Below are 12,591 nucleotides of genomic sequence, written 5' to 3' on the forward strand. Positions count from 1 at the left end.
TCTATATACAATCCTGCTCGCTACTTGAACGATCGAAGAGACTTCATTATGACCTTGATGCGCAGTGATATGTTTTTTAAAGGGTGGAAGCGAGTCCAGCCGGAGCAGGAGCTTGTTGTTCACCTTCGGGGGTCTATTTACATATAGAGTCAGTCTGTCACGATTACCTTATGTGATTAGTCTGAGATATAACACGTACAACATAACAAGCATGGAGACCACCATCTACTAAGAAGTCAGTACCATTGATGTACGATGAATCGTCGGATGCCACTACAGGACAGTCACGTAATGAGTAATATGGTCATGACACGTATCTGGCAAAGAGTATATCTCTCACAGAATACAACAGCCTTAGCTTGCTCCACAGCTTCACCGAATCTACCCATGGGGTTATGGATCATACGTCTGTTCAACTTCTCAGGGGTGTTGAGGAAGTCCATAAGGAGGGGAGTTCGGATAGGACCAGGACAGAGGGAGTTGATTCGAATACCTTCTCGAGCATGTACCATGGCAAGTTCACGGGTCATAGCGAGTACGGCTCCTTTAGAGGCGGTATCTGGTAATCATCTATCAGTTTCGCTCTTAATCACGGCAGAATCGTTATATCACTCACAGGCAAGTTGAGGTGTAGCTGCACCTAATTTAGCTACGAAAGAAGCTACGTTGATGATTGATCCTCCTACACCGAGTCCTTTCTCAGGTTCCGCTTTGTTCTGGGTGTTATAACAAGTCCGTATCAGCTCTCTCCCGTACTTGGATGTGTATAGTGTGGGTACGTAAAAGGTATCCTTCACTCACATTTCTCATAGCCAAGATAGCATATTTACAGCCGTACCAAACACCTTTGACGTTTATATTATGTGTGAGATCCCAAATCTTCTCCTCGGTGTTGAGCGCGTTATCATCCTGTGGATGCATGATACCTGCGTTGTTGAACTATGCAATTGAGATGAGAATAAAATTAGCTGCACAATCTTACATGCTCGATCGATGACAATTCAATTTTGTCAGGAGATGAGAGACCGTGCTTGAGCAGATCATCACATCCTCCAATTGTTAGAAAATTTCCAGATCACACTTCTTCAAGTGAATGAAAGTAGATAGGACTCACTACAACATCCAATCTTCCAAACTCCTGTACAGCCTTATCCACCTGGCCTTTCACATCCTCCTCTTTACTGACATCGCACTTGACAGCTACAGCCTTAGCAGAGGGGAACTTCTTGTTGATCTTGTCGGCGGCGGCTTGGACGGCTTGGAGGTTGATATCTGAGATGACGAGCCTGGCTCCCTCCGAGGCGAATTGGGCGGCTGTCTCGAGACCTATACCGCTGTGTGGGGGAGGGTGTCAGCGTGGGGGGGAGAGATGGAGAGGCTACAGGCGAAGAGTGAAGGAACGGAAAGTAATTGAAGCGAGACCAGGGAGGATAAACAAGAGGCAAGGGGGAAGAGGAAGAGCGCGGAAGGATTAAGAGAAGGGAAGGTGAGGGACAAGAGAAGGAAAAGAGAAGGAAAAGAGAAGGAAAAGAGGAAGAGAAGGAACCGTAGGGAGAAGAGAATGCAGACGAAATGGAGGTGACAGGGGGTGAACGAGAGAAGAGATTATAGATGAGGAGAACCAATGTGCGGATGCGTTGGGTAGATAGAAGGGGGAAGGTATACGGGACAAAGGTAGAATGTCGAGATGCATGAAAGATGAACGACCTGAAGGCGACAGTATAAGAGCAGATTGAAGATAAAGGGTACTTACGATCCAGCTCCAGTGATGATACAAACCTAACCATGAACCAGCAATAAAATCAGCTTCGTTCCTCATCCATCATCCAACATCATTCCTTATCTCCATGTCGACAATCGAACTATAGCAAGATAGCGTACTCGTACTTACCTTGTTCTCGAGCCTGAGTCTAGCAGCCATCTTGCTTTTGGTTCTGATTCTTTTGTATGTGAAGTTTCCTGCTGATGATGGTATGAGTATGAATGGAATGTTTGAGAAGGAGATAAGAAATAGGTTGGATGAAAGGATGATCACTCGTAGAGCGTGTTCAACGATCCGTGCATGAGTCATGACTCGCGGATATGATATGATAGCTCGGTTAATCATCCATTGCTTCAACGTGTATTTAAGCGACAGCCGGGTGCTGGCACTGGCACTAGTACTAGCGTTGGATCTCTTCTTATCAGCCACATCCAAGTGACAGTACCATACTCGTACATACATTCCTTATCAAATATTCGATAGAGAAGACATACGCATGATGACTATGACTATGACATTACACAAGATGATTCCTCATACAACCTATGATTCCACTCGACATTCCTACAAAACATACCTCGAGACGCTACAACCATAGTTACAGACAAACTACTCCAACGTAAACTCTCCTTGTTCACCACCTACATCAGCCATGTCCATATCAATCTGACCTACCAACCTCAAATTAGCTGCCAGTTCTTCTCTATCTCTTTCACTTTCTTCATTATCCATACCAACAGATTCTTCTCCTTTATATTCAATCTGTTCCACTTCCTCCTCCTCTTCTTCTTCCTCTATTTGTGGTTGTTGTCCGTGATCGTGATTGTGATTGTGATTGAAGAAATTAACAACATCCACATCCACACCCACATCGACGTCAGCATCTTGCCTTTCTTCACTTTGCTGTTGCTGTTCTTCAGCTTGAGCTCGTTCTTGATCCCTTAGGACATCATGCAACGACCTCAAGGAATCGCGTATATCCACATCCACATCCATATCCACACCCATATCCATCTCCTGATGCTGAGTACCATCCAAAACCATTTGTTGACCATCATCATGAATTTGAATGTCTTCAGCAACAACCTGAGCAGGAGGCGGAGCAGGATTGGGATTTGGCCAAATATCACCCATACCGTCAATTCCCTCCGAACCCAAATTTTCACCAAACATCTCTCTTTGAGCCATCTCCAAAACATCATCCAACCTCTTCGCACCCAACTTAATCAACGTACTAGTTTTCAAAGCCCGAGGTGGATTTTTCAATCTTCTTTCCACTTTTAACCTTTCTTGTTCTTTCTGTTTATCCAACAGAGCTTGTTGTCGAGCTGATAAAGTTGGTTTCACATCTTCACTTTCGACCCCATCCTTGTTTTCCTTCTTCAGCGAAGGGAGTTTCATACCACTTCCAGTGTTGGTACCGGTAATAGATTTAGTGATGCTCACCACACCCTTCTTCCCTGACCATAATGTGTTTGAGCCCAAGAACGTCTCGGAAGAAGAAGGTGGTTCTTTCTTTATCGTAATTTCGAATAACTCCTTCGCTAATTTCTCTTGAGCTTGTTTTTGTTCTTTCGATTTTTTCCTTTCTCCGCCATCCTCTCCTTCCTTATCTACCTCTTTTTCCGCTCCGCCCTCCTTTTGTCGGGGGGCATCGTCTTCACCCATAACCCTAGCGATAGTAGGTGATCCACCCCTGGATAAACTAGGCGATCGACTATCCAAATGAGGTTCGTCCCTTACACTCGAAACGTTCCAAGCTGATGATAAGGGACTACCAATTCTTGTCATATGTCCACCATCCCAAGATTCATGTTGACCTTTTCTCAAAGATGCCAAATGTGCTTCTCTCGCTTTTTGAGCCAAGGCAGCTTCCTCAATTTCACGTTGACGTCGTTTACGAGTCTCAATACATGATAACCATGCGTACCTGTGTAGAAATTAAAACATCAGAAATACCCGACAAATATGTCTGGGATGGAAGTGATGACTCACCACAAAACATTATACAACTGCAGAACATCCTCTTTCCAAGCTTTCGCGAAATTTTCCTTCCGGAAATCTTGAGTGAGCTGTTGACACCTTTTGACATTATCTAACATACATATACAAGGTATACACGTCAGTCACTTGAGCGTTACTTTGAATCAAGCGGTAGAAAGAATTACTCACGAGGACTGACGAAATCCAATGCAATCTTAATGCAATCCGCCAAATTACAAACTTGATGAGCGCATCCGGCAGGTATGAATACCGCTTGGCCCTACGATTCGATCAAAAGCAATATCAGCTTCTGCCTCCAATCTTTTGTGTCCACCTGAACATGGGACGGGCACACTCACAGGATACTGATAGATCCTCCAACCCCTTACACCCCTAGTTTCATACAACTCCTTTCTCAAATCCGAATTGAGATAAAATAATTGTGAATGAATTGGATCCGTGAAAATATGGGTATTCCCGAATTTCTCAGATAAGAAATCTCTGATGAGATCCGCATCTTCAGCTCGGAAGAGATCCCATACAGCACATCCAGGTTGAGGGTCAACATCTGATTCTGGTTCTGGTGCCAATTCTTTTTCGGAGTCTGGATTTGCATTTTCATCTTGTTGGACAGGCTGCGGAGCGGGGTTTTCCATACTCTTTTCCTGATCCTCGCTCGGTTCCTTACCGTCCACAACTCCTATACTTTGATCATCTGAACTCGTCGGACTTGTCTTCGACTTGGCTTTAGGTTTAGGCTTCGACCTCGGACTAGCATAGAGTAACAAGTTCACGGCATCCGCTACATCCATATGTAATCGAGTTGAACCGAATCCACCAGTGGTTTCTTTCGCTTCCTACATAGTACATAATAGACATATCAGCTGATGCAGAGCAAAAGATTTAAACTCTCAGCTTACAAAGGCATTATACATTTTAGGTCCTATATCAGGTCTTGTCGGTCCAGGAGGGAACTAATGAAATATCAACAGGATTAACACTTAACACCAAGTTCAGTGAACACGACGAGGAGTTAGCACTCACATGGGAATACAGGTTGAGGACACCCTCACGTCTCGTATAATCAGGAACAGGCAGCGCATCACAGAAATCGTTGTATAATTCGGGATGAGTATTCTTGAAATCGTCCGTAGCGGGCCAATCCTATGTAAAAGAACAAATCATGCATTTAGACTGCTCGTCAAGGGTACCTGTAACAGATATTCTCTATGAAAGAATTGACTTACCTTCAATTTCAGTATATCCTTATTTCGTCCTTCGGAATCCTTAAATTTCTCAAAGAATTTCCCTACGGTCGTGGGTCTAGGTACGTTGGTCTGACAATTTACGACATCTATCAAAGAGTAATACAGAATAATCAGTTTCTGAAACTCCTTGCTACAACACATGAACACCAAGGCAGGGAACATGAAGAAAAATGGACGTGAATGGGACGGGGCAAGATGGTATGTGTGTCAGATCAGAACTCACAGCATGCCTCATCACCGAACCTCTCAATGAAATCATCCGGGCCCCAACCCAAATTCAATTTCCTATCAACTCCATCAACAACAATCGGTTCACCCTTCGACCAAATCTTATCAAATACGTCATTTGTCAAATCTTGATCTTTCAAAAAGATGAATTCTCTCGATTGGTCTCGTAATTCCGCAGGATCAGGTATAGGTTCAGCAGTGGGATTGGTAACCTTGGTATATTCGAAAATATCTTTGATTTCTTCTAATCCATCACCATCCGATAAACCGATCTCCAGATCAATCTCATCATTGGGAAGAGGTAATGGTTCATTACTATCTTTCACCTCCTTCCCTTCCCCTTCTTGATCCATCAAGGTCAAGATCCGTTTCACATCCTGATCATCTTTCTTCAAACCCATCAAACCCAATTTACCATCCAAACTTTCTTTCTCATCTTCCAAAACGAATGATGACAGTTTTAACCAATGATCTTTCAATTCTTCTTCGCTAAATCGAGATACAGCTTGTAATTTGGATCTGTAATGCATAGCCGGTCTTCGAGACTGTTGTTTTTCCCCTACTTGTTGACATCTCAATAATCTAGGTCGGGCAGCATCGGGCATAGGCCAAGGTGAATCCATGATGGTTTCGAGAGAATCAGGGAAATACCGCTCGCATTGAAGACAATAATCACGTCCGCATGTCTTGCAGAAGAACCATCCGCCGAATATTGTTGATGAGCAAAAGTCTATGCAAAAACCAAGACATTAGCATCATGTTTCATCTTTACGCACACGGGCGCTGATCCTATCATGAGCTAGAACGTAGACTTACCACAAACAGATCGATGCTTGGCAGCGTCCATTCCCCTCTTGATGGATTTCTGACCAAATACATGCCTCGATTCGGCCGTTATCAGAGGTAACAACATGGGAGCGACCGTTTTCTGTACAGCATTTCATGAGTTACTCTGTGGTGTCTCACCACAATGCAATTGATAGCTCACCTCCATCGTGACTATTGTCTCCTCTTCGAAATCCCTATTGAACTCTGTCGGTAACGGTGTCATATCCTCTTTCCATTCTGTAGATTCGAAATATCCCGGTCCGATGATATCAGTGGTTTCAGGATCGATACTGAAGTAGATCAAAAATCGGATGATATCAGCTTTGAAGAGAACACGTGCCCTAGCATCGCTGACACTCACGGGAAAGTCCTAAAATCTCTGAATCTACAACTATCACCACCCAATTTCGCTATACATTGCGTGCATTTACCCCATTTGCCATATCTCGGTCTTTGACATGAAGCTAACTGAACTTCTTTCGTCGTTCCTTTTAGGAGTTTCTTTATCATCGCATCAGACATTCCTTTTGCACCTATGATATCCAAATTGCACGTTTACGGATTAGTCAAAACTCATCAAAGAATCCGACACAGGTCAGGATGAGGATGAAAAAGAAGTCAAACTCACGGGGAGCAATCTTTTCGGTAGCTTTGTCAGGAGCTTTCGGAGTTGACTCGGAGTCTGCTGAGCATTTCTTCTTCCCAGATCCAGACCCATTTGCTATCCAGAAATCGAACTGTCAGCTTCGACTTATAGTGATAGAATTATCAGTGCAGCAAATAAGCTGGCTCACCTTTGATCAACCTTCCATTCACCTTCACCCTCTTATTTCTTCTTCCCTCTTCATCTGTATTGACCTCATCCTGCCCCTCTTTATCACGATCAATCATCATCGAATCTCGAGCTTCATCAGGATCTTCAATACTATTCAGATCGTCTTCTTGTTCCTCCTCATCCTCATCATCATTCACAATCATTTCCTCTTCCCTCCCTTTTCCTTTGATTTTTCCTGTGGTTTTGGCTCTAGGTCGATCGGGTAATTTCCTCTTCACAGGCATTTTGTTCTTTGACGTAGCTGTGATGGGGAGTCGACTGGGTACAGGTGTGATAGATGCCGATGATCTTTTCCGAGCAGCAGCGGAAGATGAAGATTCTGCGTGAGGTATCGAATTAGAATTATCTCCTGCTTCCGCTTCGGACAGATTGGTCGGGTTGGGTATTTCCTTTGTTCTCGATCTTGATCTAGAGGTTGGTAGTGGATGTTCCGATGGTAAAGGAGCAGAAGTGTTAGGAGCACTAGGGGAAAGGTTTAGGTCGGCTGGGAGTTCTGGGATGTCGTTAATTGGTGTGAGGGGTGACGATTGTCCTAACAGCTCGAGTCAGCTTAGATCGATTGACCGGATAGTGGAAAAAAGGAATACTCACTAGAAGTCATCTCGATGTCCTTTGTCGTTATGACCGTATCATCTCCTCCGCTATCTTTCATCTGCTCTTGCTGCTCCTGCGGCTCTTGAGATTTATCCGCTGGTTCATCTTTACTTTCCTCCACCCCATCTTTGGGAGTTTGCTCGTTATCTCTGATTTCAATCTGTTCCACCTCTTCCTCTTCTTCTTCTTCTTCGTCGGGCGCTCCAAAATGCTGTAACGAAGTGATATATTCCATCATCTTACCTTCATCTTCCTCTTCCCTTTGTCCATTCTCATTCTGTTCCTGTTCACCTTCCCCATGATTTTCAATTGAGTTCAGTTCATCTTCCTCTTGTACTTCCGTTACACCAAATGGGTTCGAGGTACTTGGATCCTCCGCGGTAGGTTCAGGTAAAGTGGGAGCGGGTGCGTTGGGGTCAAATTCGGTAGGTAAAGGTGCCAAATCCATGTCCGCATCTGTACTGGTTTCCGTAATTGTCACCTCTGGACCTTGATCTTTCTCTTTCCCATCCTTGGTTGTCTCTGAATCGGGTATAACCTCAGAAGGGACGGTCGAAGTGGCATTGTCATTGTTCGTTCCGGCTGGGACGGTACCACCAGTAGCTTGGGCTAGTGTATGCGGCTCCTCAGACATGACGATTCATTTGTCCTGGATAGTATCTGAGGCTATCCAGAGTAGTCCGAGAGAGCTCTGAGTGATGTGAGATCTAGATGAAAGTGATCATGTGGTATATCAATGAGAGTGAGATGGTAGTGTCCTCGTTTGTTGTTGTTGATCATGCATCCCGAAGGTGGACATGTCAAAATGAGAAATCGCGAATGAGTCAGCCTGATATTCCACAAGTGGCACTTTGAATTGTATCGTGGGCAACAATCAGCCTGATATCTCGCCTAGTGTCACTTCCTCCACCATCCCATCCCCCTTCCCCTCTTCCTCTCCCGAATCTCATTTCGATTTACCTCTTCATTACCTATCTAACACTGGACAACCAATACCACAAACAAAAAGAAAGATATCCAAGATGGATGCTGGTGAGTCAGCTAGCGTTTGAGTCCAGCATATTAACTATAGCTGATGCGGTGTGACTTACGTGAATTAGGTATGAGAGGTACGAATGCTGCTCAGGATTCTGTACGTTTAATGTTCACTATCACTATCACACGATTGACACCCTTATACCCCACCCAGTTGCTTGGCTTATTGACACACCATTGATGATGACACGAGTACCATAGCTGATATAATTTACACGATACAGCGATTCAAAGACAAAGAAGCAGCTTCTATCAAGTCTACGAAATTCCCTAAACATTTCTCTGAAAAGGTCAGCTCCATCTTCGGTGAACAAGCCAGAATCAAGCTGATATATCCCGGTTGGTTTCGTCATATAGGTGGACCTTCGTAAAGTCAACTTATCAGTGATCAAACCATGGATAGCCACCAAGGTAACTGAATTGATCAAGATTGAAGATGACGTGGTGGTAGAATATGTTTTTGGAATGTTGGAAGATAAAGATAAACCTGTGAGTTGGACTGCGATCTATCCAATCTAACCTTAACACAATAACCACTATTTATCGTATGGTTCTGTCTTTCATTCATATTCATATATCCATATAGCGACCCTATCCAGGACGATAGGCTAAATTAATCGCTTGCTATAGATACCAGATCCGAAGAGAATGCAGATTTCCTTAGTAGGATTTATGGATAAACACGGTGCAGCTGCATTTATGGATTCTTTATGGAGTTTGTTGTTATCTGCTCAGAATACCATCGGCGGTGTACCTGCTGAGGTGAGGCTTATTCTCTGTGAGACAGGAAAGATATATTGTTTGGTCTAAGTTGATCTTGATCTTTATGCGTTTTGTGGTTTAGTTCATCGAAGCGAAAAAGAAGGAATTACAAGCCAAGCAGAATATAGAGAGGATAGCAGCTGGTAGATCCGCAGCTGAAGATTCCTTTGATCGAAGGAGGGTAAGTTGAACATCACATTATCCCGTCATTTTGCATACCATGTCATCCGATCCATCAAATCTAGACTACCAGTAGCTGACATACTCTTTTTTGGCTTCCACAACCACAGGGCGACAACTCACTTCCATCTCGTCCTGGTCCTCCACCACCCCGACGATCTCGTTCCCCACCGCCAGTGAGAGGAGGCGATCGAGGTGACATATATAGACCGAGGGATCGAGGGGACGATTACAGACCAAGAAGGGATTTCGGTCGAGATAGGGACCGAGAGAGGGATAATGGATATGCTCAGCGAAGAGATAGGAGTCCAGCAAGAGGTGGTGCTGGTGGATATAGGAGAAGATCTCCATCACCTTCTACAAGACGACGATCCCCTTCACCTCGAAGGCGAGATTCTCCTCCACCTAGAAGACGTCGATCCCCTTCTCCGTCTACCAGACGCAGATCCCCTTCTCCACCTACTAGACGAAGAGAAAGAGAACGATCAAGAAGTAGGACTCCTCCATTGAAGAGGCGGAACGAAGATACTCCACCTCACAAAGAGAGGGGTAGACCAAGATCTAGGACGCCGACACCTTCTGATCCTGGTTCAAGATCCAGGTCTAGGTCTAGATCCAGATCACCTACCGTTACACCGCCAAGAAGGAGGAATAGAGATTCGTCTCCTCCACCGAAAAGACGGAGATCACCTAGTGATAGTAGAAGCAGGAGTAGGAGTCCACGAAGAGAAAGAGGAGAAGAGGTGCATAAGAAAGGAAGAGGGAGGTTTACCGTTGAGGATGAAAAGGCAGAGAAGGAGAAGGAGAAGAGGGGGAAGAGTAGATGGGATTGATCCTCGATGTAGCATGCAGTATGATGCCATGACCATGATCATGATCTGAATACGATTGCCTCATTACAATGCCGATCATGGGTAATACAAATCTGTTGTAATCTAGTAATCGATCGAACTGGGACCTGACCCCGCACGCGTTGTTTCGTATTTTGTGTGCCTGTGCAGTGTCTGGGTTGTTGGGGATGTACGGCACTTCGGCACCTCCCTGCGCGTTTGATTTTTCACTTTTCCACTTTTTCACTCTTGCACTTTTTGCCTTTTTGTTTTCCTTCTGAACCTCGCATACCTTGAACGCGTAGCAAGGGAAATGAGCTGAGTCGCATGCATAGGATGTGCGTATGGCGATGTATTATATGGTATGCATCCGATTTGCTGCACAACAATCCATGTGCCTTTGATGATCTGGTAGTTTTGATAATTACGCACAGCTCTTTTTCTGTGGATCCAAAGTGTTTGCGTTCAGGGGCTTAACGTTGTTTGACATTTCATTCCATAAATCCAAGGCTGGTTCACTTTTACATCTCATCTCTGCACCTTTACATAGCTTTCTTCCTTTCTTTCTTTCTTATATCTCTTCTTCATCCGAATCAGTTCGAATATATTATCATATATCCACTTCACTCCATCGTTGATTCACCAACTCAAGTCATTCATTGAAGACATATCCTATATACAACACTTATTTCCTCCTTCCAAAAAATCAAATCATCGCATAGCAATCACCATGTTCACCAAAACCTTCTCATTACTCACCCTCGCTGCTCTCTCAGCTCAAGCCATCGTCACTCCCACTTCACCAGATAGCAACACCGTAGTGAAAGTAGGAGACAAGATCGAAGCTTTGTGGACGGTCGATTCGGTAGATAATTGGAATGATGTTACCATCCAGTTGATGACGGGTGATAACTTACAGGTGAGTATGCTGTCTATGATCTATAATATACCAAATCATTCCCCAGTATATAGTCTTTCAACGGGGACAATTGAATAAACTTCATCCAACACATTGTTACACAGTTGCAAAACGACACGTGCTGATTTTGCTTGCTATCGCTCCGCACAGATGGTCGCCCTGGCAACCGTTGCTGAAGGTATCGACGGTACCACAGTATCTTCATACTCTTTCGATGCTCCTGATGTGTCTCCTTACTCCAAGATCTACTTCTTACAATTGTGAGTCACGCATAAGTTACCGATCAATAGGTTTCAGCTGACCAGTGTTTCTTCCTCTAGCACAAACGGTGATGTTACTACCAACGCTACTTGGACTACCCGATTCACTGTAAGCTATCTCTACAACATTTACGACGAATGACTGCAGCTGATACATCACGTTGCTCGTACAGATCGCCGGTGCTGATGGATCTACCACCGAGCCAGAGAACAGTACAGTCTACTCGGGTACTACCGTACAGTGGGGTGAGTAAATCTCACGTCTGAGAAATCTTTTTTCCATGAGCCTCATCCACTGAGCTGATCCATATCCGTTTGACGACCACAGGTACCGGTACCCTCCTCTCATCCGTATCAACCGACGGTTCCTCCTCTTCCAACTCCACCTCTACCGGTACCACCTCCAGCTCCAACTCCACTTCTGAATCCAACGTATCAACCGTCTCCGTCTCCGATACCGCTTCCAGCACCTCCGCCTCAGCTTCTGAGTCAACTTTCACTTCTGGAACTGCTTCCGGCTCTGGATCCAAGACTGTCGCCGCTGCTGCCGCCACCTCAGCCTCCGCTTCATCTTCCTCGTCTTCTAGTGGGGCCAGCAGAAACCAGGTTGGTCTCGGTGCGATTGTGTTTGCTGGATTACTTGGTTTGGTGATGTTATAGGACGCGGACTGCGTAGATCGATGGGTTGGTCGGGACATTCTCGGATTAGGATAGGATGCAGAGGAAGATGGACATTTTCATGACATACAGTATTTAGTATTTTTTCATACCACTAAAATCACACTTCCATTACGAATCATGATGTACTGTAATATTAGAGACAACGATACATAAATACATCTCATAATGCAGGGTACAAATACTGGATGTTATATCATGATGGTTATCATGGATTTTTGTTTTTGGTTTCCGATCACATGCTGGATTGATACTGATTCATTGATACTATCATAATATGTGTGCAGTGATGCCGTTGAATGTCAAGAAGAAAAGGGGAATCTGGTGCAGAGGCATGTAGTCTGCCTGTCTCCTTTTGGCTTCATCAGAAACATTGTTCGACTCCTCACATAGGTGTATGGATGCCATGGTGGCAGAAAGGACGATCGA

General features: G+C 44.5%; 4 protein-coding genes across 4 annotated transcripts; 2 read left to right on the forward strand and 2 right to left on the reverse strand.

The window, feature by feature from the left end:
* Window positions 1–76: 76 nt before the first annotated feature.
* Window positions 77–1,921, reverse strand: V865_008597 (uncharacterized protein; the record flags this gene model as incomplete). Its single annotated transcript, XM_066232331.1, has 8 exons — window positions 77–133; window positions 200–273; window positions 341–559; window positions 617–716; window positions 802–939; window positions 1,115–1,334; window positions 1,754–1,779; window positions 1,892–1,921. The coding sequence occupies 8 exons, from the start codon at window positions 1,919–1,921 to the stop codon at window positions 77–79; spliced, it is 864 nt and encodes a 287-aa protein (XP_066088428.1).
* Window positions 1,922–2,371: 450 nt separating this feature from the next.
* V865_008598 (uncharacterized protein) lies at window positions 2,372–8,132 on the reverse strand (the record flags this gene model as incomplete). The annotated part of the gene is made up of 14 exons (XM_066232332.1): window positions 2,372–3,692; window positions 3,758–3,857; window positions 3,935–4,025; window positions 4,105–4,602; window positions 4,666–4,719; window positions 4,790–4,909; window positions 4,993–5,099; window positions 5,237–5,971; window positions 6,058–6,169; window positions 6,230–6,359; window positions 6,431–6,602; window positions 6,698–6,790; window positions 6,864–7,436; window positions 7,496–8,132. 14 exons carry the CDS (start codon window positions 8,130–8,132, stop codon window positions 2,372–2,374), a joined length of 4,743 nt encoding a protein of 1,580 aa, XP_066088429.1.
* Window positions 8,133–8,600: 468 nt separating this feature from the next.
* V865_008599 (uncharacterized protein) lies at window positions 8,601–10,308 on the forward strand (the record flags this gene model as incomplete). Its single annotated transcript, XM_066232333.1, has 6 exons — window positions 8,601–8,630; window positions 8,758–8,823; window positions 8,891–9,022; window positions 9,164–9,295; window positions 9,378–9,476; window positions 9,586–10,308. The coding sequence occupies 6 exons, from the start codon at window positions 8,601–8,603 to the stop codon at window positions 10,306–10,308; spliced, it is 1,182 nt and encodes a 393-aa protein (XP_066088430.1).
* A 727-nt stretch (window positions 10,309–11,035) lies between these two features.
* V865_008600 (uncharacterized protein) lies at window positions 11,036–12,144 on the forward strand (the record flags this gene model as incomplete). Its single annotated transcript, XM_066232334.1, has 5 exons — window positions 11,036–11,224; window positions 11,375–11,484; window positions 11,545–11,593; window positions 11,658–11,730; window positions 11,813–12,144. 5 exons carry the CDS (start codon window positions 11,036–11,038, stop codon window positions 12,142–12,144), a joined length of 753 nt encoding a protein of 250 aa, XP_066088431.1.
* Window positions 12,145–12,591: the final 447 nt, after the last annotated feature.

The sequence above is a fragment of the Kwoniella europaea genome, chromosome 3, assembly GCF_036810445.1.
Source record: "Kwoniella europaea PYCC6329 chromosome 3, complete sequence".
Taxonomy (NCBI): Eukaryota; Fungi; Basidiomycota; class Tremellomycetes; order Tremellales; family Cryptococcaceae; genus Kwoniella; species Kwoniella europaea.